We start from the raw sequence: 20,977 nt of genomic DNA on the forward strand, positions 1-20,977 counted from the left end.
GCAGGTTGTCGCGTATTACAGTCCGCTCGGTGCCATAAATTCGACCCAAATTTATGATTCTAGATCAAGCGGTTGCACGCTGATGGGGTATGCTAAACACTGGGCGAGATCCTCTTCGTAATCGCGACAGAACGAATGGTTTGTCATTGTCTTAGAGTCCTTGGCAGCAGAAGGAAGACCTTTGGTGCCGCTGTGTAGCCAGTCGGTTCCCTGTTCAGCTGCGGAGCGGCGGAGATGTGTGATTCTAGATCCTACAGATGCTGGTGGGTGCTACAAGTTGGGCCAGCTGGTCTTTTAAGACCACTTGCATAACACATTGTGGGACTCGTGAAAAGTTGCATGCTGCAGATAGAACTAACTCTACACAATATGAGAGATATTAACATTGTGTGTGAGGCCCGACAAATATCACGTTTGAGCAGTGGAACGCCGCACGTGTGGCATGTCTGCTTATTAGGTGGTGCTAAGTACTGGCCAAGTTGTATCAGGGCCTATTCTTTTTAACCTGTCCCTCCCCAACTGTACATGAAGTGTCGATCCCATGATTCGCAAGGATACTTGCCAAAATGCATTGAAAGTTTGGCCGGGATCAAACTGTTCGGCGATGTTTTTTTGAGAATCTGCTCATTCAACTCTCATCAGCTGAGGCCCCATGCTCACCCTGACGTTGACGCTCGCATAGTTCCCCTCGATAGATGACTCCTGGCCACGGTGACCTTCTTCGACTTTCGCTTTGGCTTCGTAGGCGTGGGTACGAGGTAAGTGAAAGCATCGCCAGATGTCTCCTCCGAAATGATGCCAAGTTGTTTGCCAGACGATTGTCTGCTGGCGCTGATGTTGGAGGCCCATGTGGTAACACGCGAGTGGAAGCTGTCGTTGCCCGACATGGGAAGTGCCGGGATGTAGGTGTTCGACCCGGCAGCATCACCACAGCCGCTGCCTTCGCAAGTCAAATAGCTTGGCGGGCTCGGGAGAGATTTGTCTGTGGCAAGGCTTGGCGGCGAATTAACCATGTTGCTTGATTGAGGGACTTTTGAGTGGTATGTAAGCGGACCGCGTTTGATGGCAATTGCAGTCCCGATCTTGGTGTTAGGGTCAGGTGAAGGAGTTGAGGCATCGCGATCATTTGCCCGGTGGCTGTTTTCTTGGGCGGCGTAGGCTACCCGAGCAGCCATCTCCGCAAGACTGTATTGCTTCTCAGAGCAGGCTGTGCCGTCTTTTGAGGACTGCGTTCCACCCATGTCCAAAGAGTTAGTGATCCCCAGAGCAGAAGTCAGTGGAGAAACCGGCTTTCTCGTTAGAGCCTTCTCTAGGCTATAGCCGGCCTGAACATCGGAGATCTCGGTCCCATAAAGATTGGAGCTGGTCCTCGTCTGGTGGCTCGCTTCAGGGTTCAAAGGAGTGAAATTGCTGTAGGGCAACAGGAGTTGCATATCGTGGTTGCAGCATGTGGTGGGCTGCTGAGGCTGATTGTTGTCGTTCTTGGACACAAGGCTCTTCAGGGAAATTCGAAGGCCCATGACTGCGATGACTTCCAAAGTTGCTCGAATCAGAGTGTAATACGGGCAGAGAGACCGTTGGTGTAAAGTGAAGTAAGATTGCGACGGAGTGACGGAATGCAGTAGAGGGCGTTCTTTTCAGCTGGATTTCGACTTCACAGTGGTTTGGGAAGAAAAGTGACAGAAATGGGGTCTTTTGCGATGCAAGACCTTTTTATACGGCTGTTGCTTTCGGAGATGGATGTGGAATAAGTCGCAGAGGGTGCACGAAATAAGTTTGAGTTCGCAACGGGATTTTAGGTGTCCATTCACCATCGATCGGTATCGTGAACAACAAGGTTTTTGTGTCTGATCTTTACACTTTGAGGATGTACAAACAAATTCACCAGCCTCTGATTGAGGTAACTATCGCCCTCAAATGACGTCTCGTGCGTGGATCATCGCGATGCCAGCGGAGTCAGGCTTAGGGACACCACTATGCTGCAGCTTTTTGGGTGTGAATCGAAGTTTAAAATACATTGGTCAGACTTGTGAGCTCCCGATACCCTCCGGCTCGTTGCAAAAAGTGATACAAGAAGTGTGCCTTCGCAGTGAATTTACCTATTCGTAGTCTCAAAAATGTCCATTGGTTCTGTCCGGGCTGGGAGAACGCCTCCTTCTACGGAGATCTGGCCAGGGAGCATCGTAACGAACGGTGCAATTCCACCAGTAAATGACCAAACCCAGCACTGGCTTACAGTTTGGCGCCAGCCTCGCGTTTGAGCAGTGCCCTGAGGTCTTTGCGGAGAATCTTGCCGGACGGGCTCTTGGGAATGGCGTCGATGAAAATGACGCCTCCCCTCAGTTTCTTATAACTCGCGACTTGCTCGGCCACCCACTTTTGAATATCCTCGGCAGATATCTCCTTCTTGTTAGCAACAACATAGGCTCTGTATCAACGTCAGTACCCGGTCCATGTGGGCGCAGCACTGTGCAGTCTGCATACCTCGGGAGCTCGGTCCCTTCGCCCTCTACTCCAATGACGGCAGCATCCTGAATCTTGGGGTGCGTGACCAGCAGAGACTCGAGCTCGGCCGGTGCCACTTGGAAGCCCTTGTACTTGATGAGCTCCTAGACCACGTTAGCCCCCGCAACGTAACCCCGCCGCGGACCGCCCGCAGATCGATGAACAAACCTTTTTGCGGTCAACAAAGTAAAACTTGCCGTCCTTGAAGAACAACCTGTCGCCGGTGCAGAACCAGCCGTCGACGAACGCCTCCTGGTTGGCCTTGTCGTTATGGTAATACCCCTTGGTGATGATCGGCCCACGACACCACATCTCGCCGGGCTGCCCAACCTCGACGTCCCTGCCCTCGTCGTCGACCAGTCGGGCCTCGCAGTTCGCCACGATCGCCGAGACGCTGCCGGTGTCGTCCTTGATGTGCGGGGGCAGGATGGTGAACCCGCCCGTCGTCTCGCTGAGACCCCACGTCTGGGCGAGGACCGCCTTGCCTTTTCCCATCTTCTTCTGCGCATCTGCCTGCGTCTCCCTTCCGAGCGCGGCGGCCCCCGTCAACGCGAACTTGACGTGGTCGAAGTGGTCCTTGACGAGCGGGGACTTTGCGATCATGAGGTAGATGGGCGGCACGCTGAAGAAGACCGTGACCTTGTACTTCTTGACGTTCTCAATGAAGTCGACAAAGTTGAATTTCTTCATCCAGTAGACCACCCCTCCCATGAAGGTCTGGTTGATGATGTAAGCCTGGAGACCCGAGATGTGAGCCGCAGGTAAGTGGGCAACGGTGATGTACTTCGGTGCAGGCTCGGACTTGAAATACTCTATGGTCGGCATGGAGATGGACACTGTTTGCGCGATCATGTTGGCATGGGAGATTTTGACCGCCTTGGGGATTCCCGTCGTCCCGCTGCTGTAGATGAAACACCCAACGGTGTTCTCCAGGGTCGCCTTATCTGTGACGCGTTCCCAGTCGAGTTCCTTTTCCGGCATGGACACCGGCTTATCGGACTTGGCCTCGAACAGTTGGAACTCGTGGTTATCTCCGATGTAGAGGATGCGGTCATCCGGTAGGCCGGCAGCCGTGCCGCCGGCCGCCGCGAGAGCTTTGAGGTCGGGACTGCAGATTACCATCTTGCTCTCTGTCAGCTTGACTTGCCGAGCGACCTCGGGAGGTGACGAGGATGGTGTCGATGCGGCGACAGAGCCTCCGGCAGCCATGATGCCATAGAAGACGGCGGGAGCCATGTAATGTCCGGTAAAGATGACCTGGACAGCGTCGCCCTTTTGGATGCCATACTGGTGCCGGAGAGTGTGGGCCAGCCTCTTGAACGTCTTGACCAGACGCGACTTTGTGATTGACCGGGATGGATCCGCTGCGTCGGCGTGGAGGACCGTGTCATCATGAAGTCGCTCGTTGGGTGAGTCTTTGCGGGTTAATAATTGCCAATCATTCGGATTTTTTGCGGTGAGACACGGCTTTTGCGTGATGGTTGCACTCACCGAAGAGGAACGTAAGCAGATCGACGCTGGGAAGGTCAAGTGTGTCCGGAGACCGATAGATGGTCTGGCCACCTCGCTTCTCAACGATGGTAGTCATCTTGATGTATCGTTCGTGGTTGGAGGAGACGATGAATTGATAAACGCTCAGTAAGATACTCCAAAGCACCAACCTGTTTTGTGGCTTGGTCGGCGCGCCGTCAAGCAGAAATCGAAGTGGTTAGGTTACCGGCGCAGACTGAGGAGGAAAAGCGTGATGAATGGAAGCAGAGTTGGAGCAGCGGCCGGATGAGTTGGAGGCAAGTAACAGAGTTTGGGAGAGGGGTCAATGCGCGCGGAATGAACAATAATCAAGAATACAGCTGGTGATGAAGGAGATAAGTCCTGACCGAGAGAGGAGCCGGGCTCGTGAGTCGTTGGAGCTTTCCCCGCATTGTGCGTTATCAAGCTCCGGGGTCCGCATCATGCACCGAAGCAAGCCGCTCTCCACCCCTGTGCCAGCCAACATATAGCCACTCACTAATACCGAGGTCAACCAACGTGCAATGGTCACCCGTTGGGGTAAACGCTTCGTTAGCGTCTTGTCTGGTGAGCTTGGTGGCTGCGGGGGAGCAGAAAGGGCCCGAATGCCTGTGGACTTCAAACGGCTCAAAGGGAGATCTTTTCGGTCATCTGAGCTGGCGGATGTGCGGGGGTTTCTCCGTCCACGCTGAGCTATGATCCCTGTCTCGTTCCTTGGTCCAGCTTGGACAAGATGTGTCAAGCTTGTCGAGTCAAATGGAGGTAAAAAATATGCAAGCTGACCAACATTCGTCCCGAGGCAGACGGCACCAAACCCGCCTGTTCTAGAATACACGTCTTGCTTTGAATTTCCCGTTCTCAGCTTACATTTCCTAGGACGTGCGTGTGATTCGCCCTCGGATAACGCAACAACACATGGCTCCGAACCTATAAGAAGGGGGATAGGAATGCAGCCGAGACAACGTACGTACCTCCAGGTGCTGAATGAGATGATGTGGCGTCACCCCGCCCTCGTTCTTCCGTTGACCATGTCAGCTTATTCTCATCTCGCATCATCATCCTCGATATCTTCACTATAGAAACCATATGAATGGTTTTCCAGGAATTTCACTCTTTTGACGGCTTGTGAGGCTCTTCACAAGAAATTGAATCCACCCCCGGTGCTTGGAATGGAATTCCACTTCGTCAATCATGGCTCTGTTGGGTCGAAAAGCCGCAAGGTTATCCGTAGCCATGTCATGAAGGGAAAGAACTCTGGCAAAAAGCACGTTGCTCGGGGTCGAAAAAGAACAAGAATTGCGACTCGAAATGAGCCCGCCTCGCCGCCTCGGGACATGATTTCTACACTGCGTCGAATGGTGGGAGACGATCTCTCTTCATATTCTCCAGGCACCAAGTTGTCGCCTCACACACGCCTTTTGTTCCACCAGTGTAAGAAGGGCTCCAGCAGCAGAGTGTCATTCCCCTACGTTTACCTGACTGATCCGTTGTAGACTTCTACATACTCAGCGAGGCCTTGTTTCCTCCAGAGTTCTGCCAGGCACAGAACCCCATGAAGACAGTGTGGTTCGATTATCTCCTCAACGATAAAGCCTGTGAGTGCCCCAGGACTGCCGGCGTAGCCAAAATGCTGAAGATTCCACGCAGACTTTCATGTCTCTCTCTCGATGACCGCAACGTGCCTCGACTTCTTCGAGTACAAGGACCACGAATCGCCTCAAGCCATCGCTCACATGACAACGGCCTTTGCTCTCGTGAACCAAAAGCTTTCGGGCCTGGAGTCTCTGTCAGATGCGACTATCGCATTGGTATCCATGTTGAGTTGCCAAGAATCAATAAGAGGAGACCTCGAAAAGTACAAAATCCACCTGGCTGGTCTCGATCGAATGGTCCAGTTGCGAGGCGGCTTACACGCTTTTGAACAAAACATGGAGCTGTTTCACAAAATTTGCAGGTGAGAGCTCTCGCGTTGAACAATGAGAGAAAAAATCGAGCTAAACCCGACAACTGTGTCAAGATCCGACATCCAGTACGCCCTTCACACGGACTGCCCTGCATTCTACCACCACGACGTCATGCCACAGCGCATCATGCAAGAAATCTGTAGAAATCCACTACACCCAGACAGGCCGCTGGCGGAGATCTTCAGTGCCGCCGAACCAACAATAAAAGATCTTGTGCGGGAAATCGACAGTATCAGTGTCTTTCTGAGCAACTGCGGCCTGCAGTCCAAGCTTACGGCCGATGAGTTCCAGTCCATGCTTTCATCTCTCGGCTATCGCCTGCTGCGCGTCCGAGATCAGGGGTACACTTGTCCTGGTGACCTCCATGGAGCTTGCCTTCTGGGAGTCATGAGCTTTTACACCAGTCTTCTGCTTCAGTTTGGTCGTCAGCGACATTTGCTTTACGAAAGGATTTCCCGACGACTCAAGGTCTCTGTTCGCGTGCTTGATCTCGACTCGGCACATTCACAGTTTTTGCCCACACTATTGTGGTTACTGATGCTGGGAGCTATCTCGGTGTTTGAGAAGGAAGACGATCCTTGGCTTCTACCCGAACTTGCCCGTGTCTCTGAACAATTGATGCTCAAGACTTGGGAGGACATCCACTGTGAATTGAAGAGATATCTTTGGATTGACTCGATTCACAATGGACAAGGCAGGCGGTTATGGGACAAGGTCCAAAGATATCAAGCAGACAAAATGGTGTAAGAATAAACATTTCAAGGTTGAAGAAAATGCCGTCGGCCTTCTTGACCTAAAATCACCGTCTTTCTGTCCATCAAACAGAAAGAGCGCTTTGAACTAGACCCGGCTCAATCTTCTCCAGCCTCGCGACAAGTTGATCCCAAATCAGCTTCTGGTACCTCTGACCGCTAGAGTCTTTGGCCCATTCCGGCACCCAATGGCTGTACCGGTGTTAGCAGGGTTCCGAGACTACCAAGGGCATGGATGCCTACTCCTTGATCTCGCAATCAGAGATGTACTCGCCATGGCTGGCGGTGCCGGCCGCAAGCGCGTGCAAGATCGTACGACTACCCATCTCTGGGGTTCTCCCGAGCGCCAAGTTCAAGAGGCGAACCTGAATTCGGAAGAGCAAGCGCGCGTGTCTGGCTAAGCCCGTGTTGCAAAGTCCAGGGCTAAGGAGGTTGACAACGACGCCCGTCTGAGACACTGGAGCGAGAGAGGCCAGCTGGCGTATCGCAAAAATCTGGATGAGCTTCGAAACGGCATATCTAAAGGATTGTTCGCTGGTTAGCTCGTGTCACATTTGAGCGGTGGACGGTGGTCCTGCGTGCCTGACTCGAATATCCGATCTTCCTTCCTCGTTTAACGCGTCGAAGATATCATCGTCCACGAGTCTCAGCACATCCGGGTGGGAGAAAGCGAGGCCAGAGGTGACGACGACAATGTGAGGAGCGGTTTTGGTGGCCTTGGCGCTTTCCTTCATCTTGGGCATGAGAAGCAAGGTGAGCAGAGCGGTGCCGACGACGTTGACCATGACGGACGTCTCCATTCCCTCAGAGACTGTCCACGAGTCGAGAGCAGCAGTCGCGTTCTCTACGAGGGCGTCGATTCTTTCCAGGTCTCTCTTGGCTCTCTCAGCAAAGGCCCTGATAGAAGCGATGGAGGCCATGTCCAGCTGCCAGACCTCGGCGACTCCTGTGATACCGGTAGTCTTCTCGATCTCGCGCTTCGCGGCCTCTCCCTTCTGGACGGACCTGACTGCGATGATGACACGACTCGCGCCGAGAGCGACGAGGTGCTTGACGGCTTCGAGGCCGATGCCGCCGTTGGAGCCGGTGACAATGTAGGTGCCCCTTGTGCAGCTTTCCCTTGTTGGGACGATCGGAAGAGTCCGAAGTTGAGCTTTGATAAATTCAAGGGCATCCATTATTCTTTGTGAAATAGTGATCGTAATGTGGTGTATTAAGATCTAAGATCAAGGCACTTACTGTCTACCTCTCCCCCTTCTCCCAGGTTGGGAGAACCAGACTGCCATTATATACTTGGACGAAGCCAAGAAACAACTCCAAAATAACACGGAGTTATGAAAAATTATCTACATCACGGACAACACTGGTTCTAATCTCCGGGCCAACACACATCGCCAGTTCTCATCACATCACACTCTCCCATGCCAGGCATTCTGCGTCAGCCACGGAGGATATAACCCATTGACCAATGAGAGACCACTTACCTGATTTGGCTTAGTGCCTTTTCGGATCCGCCATCTTGCTCAAGCATAGCCTTTTGCAACCCTGGCGGGCCTCCAGGGCTATTCCGTTATCAATGAACAAAAATTGAAGGTATGAGGGATAAATCAGACATGTGTATAACGATGGAAAGATTAAGGGCGATGAAGACAGCAACAACAGACACAGTCACAGACTACAGAGACAGAAGTTCGACTGTCTGCCTTGATAGTAGGCTCCACACTTGCTTAAACATGTACTTGTTCTAAGCTTGAGAAATTTCTCAATCCTTGAAGTTCATAGTGAGGATGTCTTCAGCAGAGGTTTTTCGTTGCTGCCGCGTCGATCCGACCGGCGGAAACCATGCCGCTTCGGCCGCTGGTGGAACCGGGATCCACCACCGGACCGGTTACGAGCGGCGGAGAGGCGGCAAAGTTGCCGCATCCGCTCCCGCATTCGTTCCTTAAATTGCCGGAAAAGAATATTACGTCACAAGCAGGCTTATATCCGCTTTCTAACAAGAGTTTTGAAGGCAGCCTCATGAAGAGAAGAGTACGTAATAAGCATGCGTAATGAACCAACCAGAAGGCTGCTTCAAAAATAGCAAAGATAGCCTCCGCGCGGATGTCTGTATCCTTCAGAAGATATGTGCAGTGCATCCTGCTCCAACAAGAGGTTGGCATCCAATGCACTGATGATCGAATCGCTATAACTAGAAACGGCTTCAATCGCTATAATGCAGCAGCCACTCAGCTGCGAGCAGTGTCATCGTTGGTCATTTTTTGACAACATGGCACTTGTGTTAGAGCAAGCATACGGGCGCTTTTGAAATTCTTGGTTTTGCTGAAGTGACATTTCCTTTACCCCAATCTACAGACTTTCTTTTCGCAGACTCATTTTCAATACACATCGAGTTGAGATGTCAGACACCAAGTCTAACACGACGGCTCTCGACCATAAGAGTGTGTCAGAGGACGAGGAAGGAGGCAGAGCTAGTGAGGAGGGTCTACAGGGAACACCGGTGCCAATTGATGAGGATGAAATCGCGGCTCGGATGAACAACCTTGATCCTCCCGTGACGCCAGAATAAATCAAAGCAGTAAGAAGAAAGATTGAAATGCGGCTGCCACCATTTTTGCTTGTGAGTGGCTAGTACCTCCTCACATTGGTGACTTGTATAACACTAGTCTTCTCAATGCAGATATGTATAGGTTGTCCTTAGGAGGTTAGGAGAGCTTATTAAAATCCTACTCTTGCCCCCTCAGCCTTGCTATCAAGAAACCTCTGCTAGGCCTAGCTGGCTACAGCCTTAAGCAGTAACCCTAACACTAAGAGGAGGAGTTCAAGCTCGCGTCTGACACGGACACCATATCTGAAGACAAGTTCCTCGCTCTGTTTGCCGAGGCGGTTGGCTCTGGACGACGAACACCAGGCTCGCGGCCGGTCGACATTACCGACATATCCGACCTTAATGTAATTACCGGAATTCCTGAGTTCAGCGCCTGGCACAAAGACACCGTTAAGTTTTACAACGACCCGACGACCCGTGATTCGGAAACCTAAAGGTTCCCGAGAGCCGCGCCAGCAAACAAGGTTGGCTCCTCGGGGACTACGAGCTCCGTCAAGGAGCAGCTGCTGAAGGCATGGACGCTGGGTGAGGTTCGCGATATTATTCCTGATTGAATGGTGGCTGAGGGCGAGAAGTGTCTAAAACAAAGTTGGAAATAAATGAAGGATTTCGCCATCCCACGGCTTACCGCGATGCGTCGGTAATTTTTGTCACAACGTAGCATTGATTAGTATAGTAGCTAGTAAAGTTAAGTTTATTAAAAAATTCTATACTAACTAGTTCAAAGATATTCGAGCCACTACTTTCCACTATAGAGCTTACTTCAAGAAGTCTTCAATAGGATGGATAGGTAACTCGTTCTTGCAAAGATATCTTAGCCTTCAAAGTCTCGGACTACGTAGCGTCAAAGACAGGGCTGTGAAGTTCCGCCGAAACTTTCAAATTGCGGTTGATAAAAGAAAGAATCCACTGGAATTGAAGTTTTCTGACCAATCCGACGATTGTATCGTGTTAAAGCCTTGTTTACGACAGCTTCGTTAGAACAATTGCGATCAGCCTTCTCGGTCAGTCCGCCGAAGATCTATCTCCTTAACTTAAATGCTGTCACCTGCCCCTTTTTTGAACCTGGTTGCAGTATATTATTTCCTCCCTCCCGCTACCCCCCCAAAGAAGAACAAAATTCACTATTCACTATTCAATACCGACCTCTCATTTGCATTACGCGAGTCGCCATCATGCGGTCTTTGTACCATCATCTCATTATCCTTTTGAGTTTATTCTCCCTCGCCTGGTGTGACGAGCTCGACGACTACGACTACACAGTTGAACAATACGATGACACATGGGAAGTCTACCGCAACAATCAACGCCTCAACAGCTTCGTCATCGACAAGGCCCGTGGGCGCATCATCATTGAGGAGGCCTATAATGCGTGGTACGACTCGCCGCCGAGACTCAGGCTGCGTGACATCATGGTATACATTTGGGTTCGGGCCGACATGTCTCTATCGGAGCTCACATCGGTCCAGATCAGGGACGTGTCAAACCAGGGCACGATGGATGCCATTAAGGATGCTCGGGTATCCACTGGGATTCAAGCCCCGACCGACTTCACGGTGGAAGAGAACGACACTGGCTGGCGCGATTTGATCAAGGCAGACTTTTACTACACAGTGAGCAAGATGTGTAATGAATGGCAGTCGTTGGATGGGAAAAAAGTCGATAAGATAGCAGTGCTGAGTATGGAGGGGCGGCTGGATGATTTTATCTTGTACATTTCGTGATGTAACAACATTAGGAGGAGAAATGATCTTAGACGATCAACTACAGGGGCAGGGGTCAAATGTGAACTTGCAAATTGGGATCCTTAACACTGGAGTGGTAGTGCAGCCAGCTACAAAAGCTTCTTGGGGTTTTAAGTCAGTGCAAACTGCTGATGAATAAATCTCTTGTGGCATGTCTTGGGGCTGATCTCGCCGGTAACTGGACTGTCGGAAACGGCCATGGGGCAAGACTGTCTCAGGCGTTTATAGTATGATGCTATAGAATGTGAAGCATATATGCATCTTCACTGTCCTATGTTTCAACATTCAGACTCTCTTGTAGAGCTTCGTGAGAATAATTACAGCCAAAGAACAATACCGTCAATACTAGACCCAGCCGAGGACTACGACAAGAAGCCAGTGGAACTTGAAGCTGACCCGGAAATCGGTGGGATAGGGGTAGGTGACTCGTTCTCAGAGCCGAGAGACCCTTCCAATGGCAGCTAACGCAAGTGTGTGACCAATAAAGGTCTTGATAGGCTTCGTGGGAATGGCTTATTTTGTGGTGCTGTTGGTGATCATCCGGTCTTCAATTGCTTTCGATCCTTATAGAAACCCTTTCGAAAGTCGGTCACCGAAAGAACTCGATGATCACAAATGGACGCCTGATCACGTGGATGTGGTGGCTGTCAAGGGATGTCAATGGCTGCGGCGGCGACGATGGTTTCGCAATCCGCATTTATGGGAGGGGATATTGGAGAAGGTAAGATGTCCTTTAAGACTGCATTGGGACCCCTTGCTCATGCAACTTGTAGATTGTTGACAAAAACCCACATTGATCTAACCTGTCACAGGCCGTGCTTGAATTGTGCGATATTCGGCCGCTGAGAGGATTCGGTATCCTCCTCAGCGGCTACATGGATTTATTCGTCGATACCATCTCGGCATACCCCTGCTACATCATCGTCTATCTGGTCTGGTTCTCAAATCTCATCCATGTCGCTTGTATGACTGTCCTCCGTGGACATCTGCACCAACACCCAACCCGGCGAAGGTAGCGCCTAAGCCTAATGTTCGTCTTATGAGTGGGCCTCCTGGCAGCGATCAGACCAACCTTTTGGGTTGACTGGATGGGAACCGAAGAACATCTGGCGTGGGATGTGTCGACAACGAACGCGCGATGCTTTTACTATCCGTCCATAGCGCTGAAGACCATGGATTGGAGAGCGTGTCAGGCAGTGGCTGAAATGCACGAGAAGGAGGGAAAATGTCACCTACACGGTAGAACAATGCGTGGCCTCCGACACATGGGGAACTAAGGCAGTTCCTATGGATTCCTACCTCTCGTTTCAGACAATTATGCTCTCTGTTGCTCTGGCAACTTTTACTTTCCTGGCCCGGTTGGCAAAGATGACTAGGTCCTTCCGACCCGGACGACGACTCAGGATAGACCTATCAAGTGGTACTTAACACGAGCGGCCAGGCAAATGAAAACGCAGAGCAACATGTCAGCAAGAAGCATTATCATGGGAATGAGACATATTGGCATTCTGCTTCGAATCTCATGGGGATTAATGCTGTACACGTATCTCAAGTCCTATCTTCGGAACTCATCGATGTAAGATCCATCATAATGATAGGAATCTTGCTAATGCTAATCAATTCTCTTAGACACATTGGCTGTTGACGTTGACTGTTTGGTGTACAGTGCGCCCGCCTGCTTCGAGTTGGCGCTTCTGCTGAAATCAACGAGAACGATTGGGGCTTTGGTCAAATCCTTCCCTTGTTTCTACTCATCGGGCCCGACATTGCCACTAAGAAGGGCACGGCAAAAGCAATGAAGAAGACAACCAAGACAAGAAGCACGGGGTCTGATGCAGATATCCCAGAGGAAAAACCAATCGGATTGAGAAGAAGATTGACTACGGATCTATCAGAGGCTGCCACTTCTCGCCTACACGACACCGGATCGACTATGAGCTCAGTCTCCGATCCTGACAACAGTAAAACCAATACTCAGCCCCTCAACCAGGTGTCCCAGATACACACGGAACCAACAGAGTTTGGCGGGATGCAGTCAAGTGGAATCCTATCTGCACGGCACATGAATACAGCAGATATCAACACGCAGATGCGAGATGTACTTGTCGCTCACTGCAACGAGACACTAAACACAGGCATGATCGATGCTAAGAGCCTGAGAAGCCATTTCAAGGACTGCTATACCAAGTCCAAGTCCATGGAACATGTTATCGTGCTTGCCTGTGCCCTGGTAATTGCTGTGACTGTCGCATTCTTTCTTGCGTTTCATGGCGTAGAAATAGGCCAAATCGGAAGATTTTGCGGCCGATCCCGATCTGGATTCAGAGAACATCCTACTCTTTTTTGGCAGACGTCGTCTTCATCCAGCCATTGAACTGCTTTTGTGCATTATTTCTGGGCTTCGCAATGAAAAAACAAGGGACGTGGAATCGGGAGGGAGGTTCTGGAAATGCCCATACATCTCTGGGCTCTATTCGGAATCGATATCGTATCCGTCACGGTATTCTCAATGCCCCTTTGATGTGGCGTTTTGGCTTTTTAGATTGCTTGTCATGTCATTCACACTGGTTATATGGCGATTAGAATCTCTTTCTTTCGGCAGCATGCCGCCGCTAGCCAGGCTCTACCGCTTCTTCCCCTTGGTCTTATCCACGAGGTCCATCCACCTCGTCTCAACACCTCTCTTCTGCAGCGCCTTGACCACCGCAGCCTGTTGCGGCCCCTGTACCATGACCTCCATGACCTGCGCCTCGGTCTTCTTCGCCGCACCAGCCAGCGGCTCAACGCTCGCAGACCCAGCGCAAACCTTTCTCAACTCGTCAGCCAGCGGCTTCGGGCTGATGTGGTATGGTTCCAGCCCGGACACTGCAGTGACAGTCTTGTTTCCGCTCCTTGTCTCGAGGGTGATGCGAATCTTTGGCGGCGACCCGCTTCTGGCCTTGACGCTGCCGGGGTCTGTCCCGTTCCGGACGATCGCGTACGATGTGGACATGCCGCTCAAGACCCTGTCGATGAGAGTATCTCGGGCCACAGTGCCCTTGGCGAGGGCGTCCTTGTCAGCTGATCCAGAGCCAGTGAATACGCCGTTGGCGAGTATCGGGTTGAGCTTAACGATGCGCTTGTTTGTCTCGGACACCAAGTTCTCGCCTTCGATGTAGGCAGTCACCGCATTGCGTACTTCTGACTGGGTGAAGAGCGACTTGGAAGCGGAGTCGAAGATGGGTTGCAGCTTGGATGTGGGCTTGAAGTATGAGACAATCTGCAGCTTCTGTCCAACCGCGTCGTCGCCACCAACATCGACCTTGCTCGTAGCCTTTTCTCCCCTACCAAGTGATGTGCCACCAGCCGTCTCCTTCTTGGGTAGGCGATACGGTTTGAAATCAACAATCGCGGGGTTCTCGAACTTGACTTCCGTAACAACCGTCTCCTGACCTTTCTCTTTGCTCTTGAGCAGCCCCTCTTTGTCGAGGCTCTTGATGAATTTCTTGATGTTCTTCCACGATGTCTTCTTGATTTGCAATTGCTGCGCCTGCCGTGGTGTGTGCGCGGGCAAAAAGGGCTGAATCAGGGTCGACATGACATAAGACTGGGACAGTGGGAAGACGAGACCGTAGTTGGGCGGCGAGTTTGACGACTTGTGCTGGTGGATGCCGAAAAGGAATGACTTGCGGAATGCCTCATCGATCTCGGGTTGTGTGAAGTCGGGAATAACATCGTCTTCGGGTGGTGCTGCCGGGCCGGCATCGTCGGCGGTAGCGTCATCTTCAAGAGAAACTCCTCCATCCTCATCCGGACCATCCAAAGACAGCCCGCTCAAGCTCTCAACCAGTCCTCGCGCCTCCAGCACCTTCAACCATCCCGCAATCTCCTCCGGAGCCCTCCTGCCCGGCTTGTTGTCGATGCTGAAACCCCACATCTCGTCGTCAGCCCAGTGCAGATTCTTGACGGCATGTCCCTTTGCACCCCGCACGTTCTGCAGTGCGCTGACGTCGATCTCGCATGCTCCCACAGCCACGGGCACCGACGGGTTCTCCAAGCTCGCAACGGCGACGACGGCACCCTTCTTCGCCTTGTCGGGGAACGGAGGCCCGCCGAACAAGCCAGGAGTCATCAGATCGGCGCCCCCCTGAAGCTTTTTTACGACGATGCCCGGGGTGTGGAGAAGCGGGACGATATCCGGATTGGCCCAGAGGGTGTACACCGTGGGGTAGACGATGCCTTCCATCTGGAACCACAGAACGCGGCGCTCCTCGCCATCGTGGCTGCCGACGTAGTAGGTGCCGGAGGTCGGCTTCAGATCGGGGCCGTAGGTGGTGGTGAAGCGGGCAGACTGGAGGTTGTCGGGGAACAGAGATTTTCGGAGAGCGGTCTGCACGGCGAGCGCTTCCGCCTTTTGCTCGGGGGTTTGCTCGTCCGAGGTCGCCACGAGCTTGGAGTCAAGGCCGTAGTCCTTGATGACCTGATCGGCGAGCTTCCTACGGTCGGAGGACCGCAGGGGTGAGAGCGACTTCACCGTAGGCTTCTTTTTGAACATTTTCGCAAGATGGCGGGTTGCGGTTGGTTGGTAGGTTGTTGGGTGAGTGATCGGGAAGTGGTGAATGAATATCCACTCAAATACAGCGACTCAAAGGGACCTTCAGCAGCTGACGTCATCCGCCAAACGCTTCAGTGAGATTGTCATTGCGTAATAATTTCGCTGTATTTGTTTCCACGGCAAAATTATTGATAAACACCAGAACAATGTCGGGTAAGGTCCTTCACTAGTTGGAATCTCGTAGCATACTATTGAAAATGTGCCTCTGTTGAATGTACAGGTCTTGGTGTTGCTGATGAAGAGCTTGGCAAGGAAGCCGGCCTTTGACGCGATAATTGAGCAGAGCAGACAGGGATCAGATCGCGAGCTCACTAAGCGCAAAAAGAATTAGGAACTCCCAGGTTCTAAGACTCAACTCGCTTCCAATAAATAGCATTTCTGTACCAAGGAGTACTATACGCTGTATTCTAGTAGCCACCGAGGTCTGCAAGGTCGTCTCTTCTCGACTTGCTCTTCAGGTCAAGGTACGGCTTCTCTCCAACTCCAGATCCTCTGCATCCATGCCTAGATTGCCATTTTATACTTAGACAAAGTCTAGCTACAACTCCAAGATGACGCGGAGTTAGAAAAATAATCTACATCACAGACAACACTGGTTCTAATCTCCGGATCAATACACCATCGCCAATGCTCATCATGTCACCACACTCCCATGCCATGCGGCCATTCTGCGTCAGCCACCAAGGACATGACCCATTCATTGACCAATAAGAGTCTGATTACCTGATGTGGCTTAGTGTCTTTTTCGGATCCGCCATCTCGCCCGGTCCGCCGGGCGGGTCTGGCAATGGTGCCCGGACCGGAAAGACACCAAAGCCTGCATCTGGGGTCAGCTGGCACCAGGCCTTACCGACCGTCGTGTTTCTGAAACGCGATTCGCACTTCCAGCTCATCCGGGACACACTTTAAGCATTTCCACACGGCAGCGTGAGAGAAAGCCACCTAACAACTCGTAAACACACCGCATTCCGCTCTTCGACAGGCTTCCACACAGCACTCAATTTTCATCTCGTCTCGGGTGATGGAGACGTGAGGGAAAACGATGGCGTCCCCTTCGCACGATGGCGTCCGCTTCCAGCAGCTCGCCTCTGGGCGGAGCACGCCGAGATCGTCCTTTGACTCTCACTCGGCGGCGCCCGACCCTCACGACGCCGATGACGAGGCCTTCGCCCTCCTGTCGGCCGATGCGTCTCTGATGTCGGACGACGATATCGAGATGGAGAATCTCGAATCCGTTGGCGACGACGACGACGACGACGATGACGACTGTGGTTCATCCGCTCCGGGGCCCAGCCGACCAGGTCATGTCCGGGGACTATCCGACATCGATCCACAGGTCCAGGATGCGATCGATGCTGAACGGAGCCTTACGCCTCGAGAGGCCATTCGCGCGTATCCCATGGCTGTTTTCTGGAGCCTGGTAGTGTCTCTGTGTGTCATTATGGAAGGTGTGTCAATCGCTTGTTTCTCATGCTTGGTATCAATCGCTACTCTGATTTCCGTCTCGGCCTCCGCTCGCATCCACTCTTCGACGTCTCATGGACAACTTGCCGGATGTGTACCATTTTGTGATGGAGGATGGCGGCACCTACCGCTCACAACGTCCTTTCAGATAACAATCGAGAAATACAATCACCCCCATACTGATCATCCCTGCTTTAGGCTACGACACGATTCTGATAGGTAGCTTCTTCGCCCATCCCGAGTTCGCCAAGAAATACGGCGACGGGCAAGACAGCGAAGGCCGGGACCAGCTGTCTGCTTTATGGCAAGCTATTCTGGGCAACAGCAGCACAGTCGGCTGCATCTTTGGCGTCCTCGCCAACGGCTTCATCGTCGAGAGGTTCGGCCAGAAGTTCGCCCTCATCAGCTCCCTGTTCGTCCTCTCCGGGTGCATCTTCGTCACCTTCTTCGCCACCAACAAGGTCATGCTCATGCTCGGCCAAATCGCCTGCGGCCTGCCGTGGGGCGTCTTCGCCTCGTCGGCGCCGGCCTACGCGTCCGAGGTGCTGCCCCTGGCCCTGCGCGTCTACCTGACCACGTGGACCAACATGTGCTTCATCATCGGCCAGTTGATGTCCGCCGCCGTCCTCGCCGGCCTGCTCCCCCGGAGAGACGAGTGGTCTTTCCGCATCCCGTTCGCCCTGCAATGGTCGTGGCCGGTGCTTCTCATCCCGTTGCTTGCCTTTGCCCCTGAGTCCCCGTGGCATCTCGTCCGCAATGGCCAGCTCGACAAGGCAGAAAAGGCGCTGTCCCGCCTGCAGAGACGGAAGGTCAATAACATGGATGCCAAGGTCCGGTTGAAAGAAATCATCGAGACCGACCGCATGGAGCAGAGGCACCAGACGGGCACCAGCTACTGGGACTGTTTCCGGGGCGTCGAGAGACGCCGGACGGAGATCGCGTGCCTCGCCTTTGCCGGGCAGGTCCTCTCGGGCTCGAGCTTCGCCTACAACTCGGTCTACTTCTTCCAGCAAGCGGGTCTGAAGCCGCAGGACAACTACGACCTCAACGTGGGCGGGACGGCCTTGGCCTTGATCGGAACCGTCGTCAACTGGGTGGCGTTCATGCCGTACTTTGGTCGCCGTCGCATCTATCTCTGGGGCATGCTCAGCATGGCCACGATCCTGTTCGTCATCGGCATCCTCGACAGGGTCGGACGCATGCCGAACGCCGCCACCGAGCCGATCGGCTGGGTGCAGGCCAGCCTCACCCTCGTCTGGACCTTCATCTTCCAGCTGTCCGTCGGCCAGCTGGGGTGGGCGATACCCGCGGAGGTCGGCTCGACGCGCCTGCGACAGAAGACCATCTGCGTCGCGCGGTTCACGTACTACGTCATGAGCCTGCTGGCCAGCACCATCCAGCCGTACTTCATCAACCCGAATGCGTGGAACCTCAAGGGGACCACGGGGTTTGTCTGGGGCAGCTCGGCTTTTGCGACGTTTGTCTGGGCCTTTTTCCGATTGCCCGAGACCAAAGGACGCACGTACGAGGAACTGGATTATCTCTTCCACAACGAAATCCCTACCAGAGAGTTTGAAAGTACCGAGGTCGACATCTTTGACGGGGAGGAGGAGAAGGTTTTCCCGTCGTCTGCAAAGTAACTCGAGGGCCGTTCCAGCCCATTTGTTCCTCTTCGCGGCCCTTTCTACCAGCTGTTTATGTTGAATCAGCCGTCTGTGTTACTCTCACCCTATGCTATGCCGTGCGAGAGAAGATGAAAGGGGGAGAGGCCAGTACGGGAAGGGCAAGATGATTGGGAGAAAGGACAAATGGCAGAGGAAAGTGCCATGGAGTTTGAACCGCCGTTGGAAAGGCTGTTGAAAGCTAAGATCCTTGCAAACAGACATGAACAGGAAATCCTGTTTTACCTGCCTTTCGCTCCGTGATCCACTCCCTCAATATTTGACCGCAAGATCGGAACAATAGAGGCGTGGGACGGTTTGCTTTCAGCTACTAGAACAGAAAGTAACCATGTTTCTTTTTTCGTATCCCAAGGAGCCCGCGTGGCTATTTGCTTCGCTTTCCAAAACATTCGATGAGGAGGATTGCGGATTCCCTAGTGCAAGTGGCTTTATCAAGTGGGGTGTAGATTGATTAGAAGTCACTTTTTGGCCAGCATGATTACTCAGACGTCAGCTGGGTTTCGGAGGGAAAAGCCATGAATTACTCAATGGGGCAAGCCAAGGTCCGATGCTTCAGAACCAAGACTCCCAAAGCGGCTACTTTTACCTCCGAACTGCTACAACGGCAGCTAGACACCACCCGCGTTTGAACAGGTCTCGGACCCTTTGTGACCTACAGACCGTTGAACGATTAGCAATCGATCCCTGCATTTGTCATTTCGCATCGTCCTACCAGCGTTGTCCCATGCACCGGATGCAGATCAGATCAGGGCCCACCAACTGCTTCCTTTGCTGCTAGAAGCATTTCGACGCCACCCGTCTGTCAGTCGTCTGCATTTGTTGACACCGGAAAGAGAATCGTGTCTGAAATCCTACAGGTCCATTCCGAACCGAGACTCACACCATGTGTATTAAAGAAGAGACAGAGCGCCGCCTTTGGATTGAGAGAAGAGCCTGACAGCAGACAATTCAGCTTCCTTCAACCAATCCAGCACATTCATCAGCAACAAAACTCAAACTTGCCTTATTTGACAATCACCACAGACGCCTGCGAGCATCCAACTAGCACCACTACCGAATTCAAGAACACGAAAAGCAGAACCAACCGGGACAAACAGCACAATGTCTGGACAGCAAGGACGCAAGATCGCCATCGTCGGCGCCAGCGGCAACATCGGCGGTCTCACCCTCAACGCCCTCCGCGAGAGGGGCATCCACACCATCACCGTCCTCACCCGCGCGGGGTCCTCCGCCACGTTCCCCTCCGACGTGACCGTCAAGAAGGGCGACTACTCGGACGAGTCCTTCCTCGCCTCGGCCTTCCGGGGCCAGGACGTCGTCGTGCTCCAGCTCGGCTTCGACAGCTTCATGACCGGCCAGGCGCCGCTCATCCGCGCGGCGGCAAAGGCCGGCGTCAAGTGGGTGCTGCCCACCGAGTTCGGCTCCGACCCGGCGCCGTCCAAGCTGCTCGACGCCAGCCCCCTGGTCTCGGGCAAGAAGCAGTTCCGCGACCTGGTCGAGGAGCTGGGCATGAGCTGGATCGCCGTCGTCAACAACCCGTGGTTCGACTGGTCCCTCGGGCAGGGCTTCTGGGGCATCGACGTCGCGAAGCGGTCCGCGCGCCTGTTCGACGGCGGCGAGACCAAGTTCGTCACGACCACCATCGGCACCACCGCCAAGGCCACCGCGGGCGTCCTCAGCCTGCCCGAGCCGGAGTTCGAGGCGTTCCGCAACAGGCCGGTGTATCTCAAGTCGTTCCACGTCAGCCAGCGGGACATGCTCGGCAGCATCCTGCGCGCGACGGGCACCGAGGAGAAGGATTGGAAGGTCGAGGTCCAGGATGCCGCTGCTGTCGTTGCCGACTGCGAGGAGAAGGCGAAGCAGGGCGACCAATTCGCGTCTCTGGTTGGGTTTTACGTCAACCACATGCGCGAGGGCTGGGGCGGTGATTACAATGAGAAGGTGGCCGATATGGGCAAGCTCGGTGTTGCGGAGGAAAAGTTGGATGAGGTTGTCGCGAGGGTTGTCAAAGAGATTGGTCAGTGAATGCGTTGTCGAGGGTTGTGTTTCCCCATTGATGTAATTGTCTCATTCACGGTAACAACAAGAAGCACAAAAAGCAGAAGAAATTGAAAAAATACAAAGAAACATAGGAAATGCGACGCGATGAGTGAC

General features: G+C 53.0%; 9 protein-coding genes across 9 annotated transcripts; 5 read left to right on the forward strand and 4 right to left on the reverse strand.

The window, feature by feature from the left end:
* Positions 1-656: 656 nt before the first annotated feature.
* Positions 657-1,520, reverse strand: CH63R_00255 (uncharacterized protein; the record flags this gene model as incomplete). The annotated part of the gene is made up of 1 exon (XM_018295230.1): positions 657-1,520. One exon carries the CDS (start codon positions 1,518-1,520, stop codon positions 657-659), a length of 864 nt encoding a protein of 287 aa, XP_018163592.1.
* Positions 1,521-2,232: 712 nt separating this feature from the next.
* Positions 2,233-4,093, reverse strand: CH63R_00256 (AMP-binding enzyme; the record flags this gene model as incomplete). The annotated part of the gene is made up of 4 exons (XM_018295231.1): positions 2,233-2,428; positions 2,485-2,609; positions 2,674-3,920; positions 3,997-4,093. The coding sequence occupies 4 exons, from the start codon at positions 4,091-4,093 to the stop codon at positions 2,233-2,235; spliced, it is 1,665 nt and encodes a 554-aa protein (XP_018163593.1).
* A 1,090-nt stretch (positions 4,094-5,183) lies between these two features.
* Positions 5,184-6,725, forward strand: CH63R_00257 (Citrate synthase; the record flags this gene model as incomplete). The annotated part of the gene is made up of 4 exons (XM_018295232.1): positions 5,184-5,445; positions 5,508-5,609; positions 5,662-5,968; positions 6,032-6,725. The coding sequence occupies 4 exons, from the start codon at positions 5,184-5,186 to the stop codon at positions 6,723-6,725; spliced, it is 1,365 nt and encodes a 454-aa protein (XP_018163594.1).
* A 70-nt stretch (positions 6,726-6,795) lies between these two features.
* Positions 6,796-7,908, reverse strand: CH63R_00258 (Short-chain dehydrogenase; the record flags this gene model as incomplete). The annotated part of the gene is made up of 3 exons (XM_018295233.1): positions 6,796-6,922; positions 6,974-7,249; positions 7,298-7,908. 3 exons carry the CDS (start codon positions 7,906-7,908, stop codon positions 6,796-6,798), a joined length of 1,014 nt encoding a protein of 337 aa, XP_018163595.1.
* A 1,220-nt stretch (positions 7,909-9,128) lies between these two features.
* CH63R_00259 (Beta-ketoacyl synthase domain-containing protein) lies at positions 9,129-9,772 on the forward strand (the record flags this gene model as incomplete). Its single annotated transcript, XM_018295234.1, has 2 exons — positions 9,129-9,284; positions 9,593-9,772. 2 exons carry the CDS (start codon positions 9,129-9,131, stop codon positions 9,770-9,772), a joined length of 336 nt encoding a protein of 111 aa, XP_018163596.1.
* Positions 9,773-10,513: 741 nt separating this feature from the next.
* CH63R_00260 (uncharacterized protein) lies at positions 10,514-13,457 on the forward strand (the record flags this gene model as incomplete). Its single annotated transcript, XM_018295235.1, has 6 exons — positions 10,514-10,951; positions 11,164-11,197; positions 11,433-11,500; positions 11,896-12,046; positions 12,637-12,659; positions 12,750-13,457. 6 exons carry the CDS (start codon positions 10,514-10,516, stop codon positions 13,455-13,457), a joined length of 1,422 nt encoding a protein of 473 aa, XP_018163597.1.
* Positions 13,458-13,706: 249 nt separating this feature from the next.
* CH63R_00261 (RNA binding protein ligatin) lies at positions 13,707-15,617 on the reverse strand (the record flags this gene model as incomplete). Its single annotated transcript, XM_018295236.1, has 1 exon — positions 13,707-15,617. One exon carries the CDS (start codon positions 15,615-15,617, stop codon positions 13,707-13,709), a length of 1,911 nt encoding a protein of 636 aa, XP_018163598.1.
* Positions 15,618-16,719: 1,102 nt separating this feature from the next.
* CH63R_00262 (Sugar porter family MFS transporter) lies at positions 16,720-18,781 on the forward strand (the record flags this gene model as incomplete). Its single annotated transcript, XM_018295237.1, has 2 exons — positions 16,720-17,125; positions 17,340-18,781. The coding sequence occupies 2 exons, from the start codon at positions 16,720-16,722 to the stop codon at positions 18,779-18,781; spliced, it is 1,848 nt and encodes a 615-aa protein (XP_018163599.1).
* A 1,143-nt stretch (positions 18,782-19,924) lies between these two features.
* Positions 19,925-20,848, forward strand: CH63R_00263 (Oxidoreductase; the record flags this gene model as incomplete). The annotated part of the gene is made up of 1 exon (XM_018295238.1): positions 19,925-20,848. One exon carries the CDS (start codon positions 19,925-19,927, stop codon positions 20,846-20,848), a length of 924 nt encoding a protein of 307 aa, XP_018163600.1.
* Between the last annotated feature and the right edge of the window lie 129 nt (positions 20,849-20,977).

This window comes from Colletotrichum higginsianum, chromosome 1 (genome assembly GCF_001672515.1).
Source record: "Colletotrichum higginsianum IMI 349063 chromosome 1, whole genome shotgun sequence".
NCBI classification, from domain to species: Eukaryota; Fungi; Ascomycota; class Sordariomycetes; order Glomerellales; family Glomerellaceae; genus Colletotrichum; species Colletotrichum higginsianum.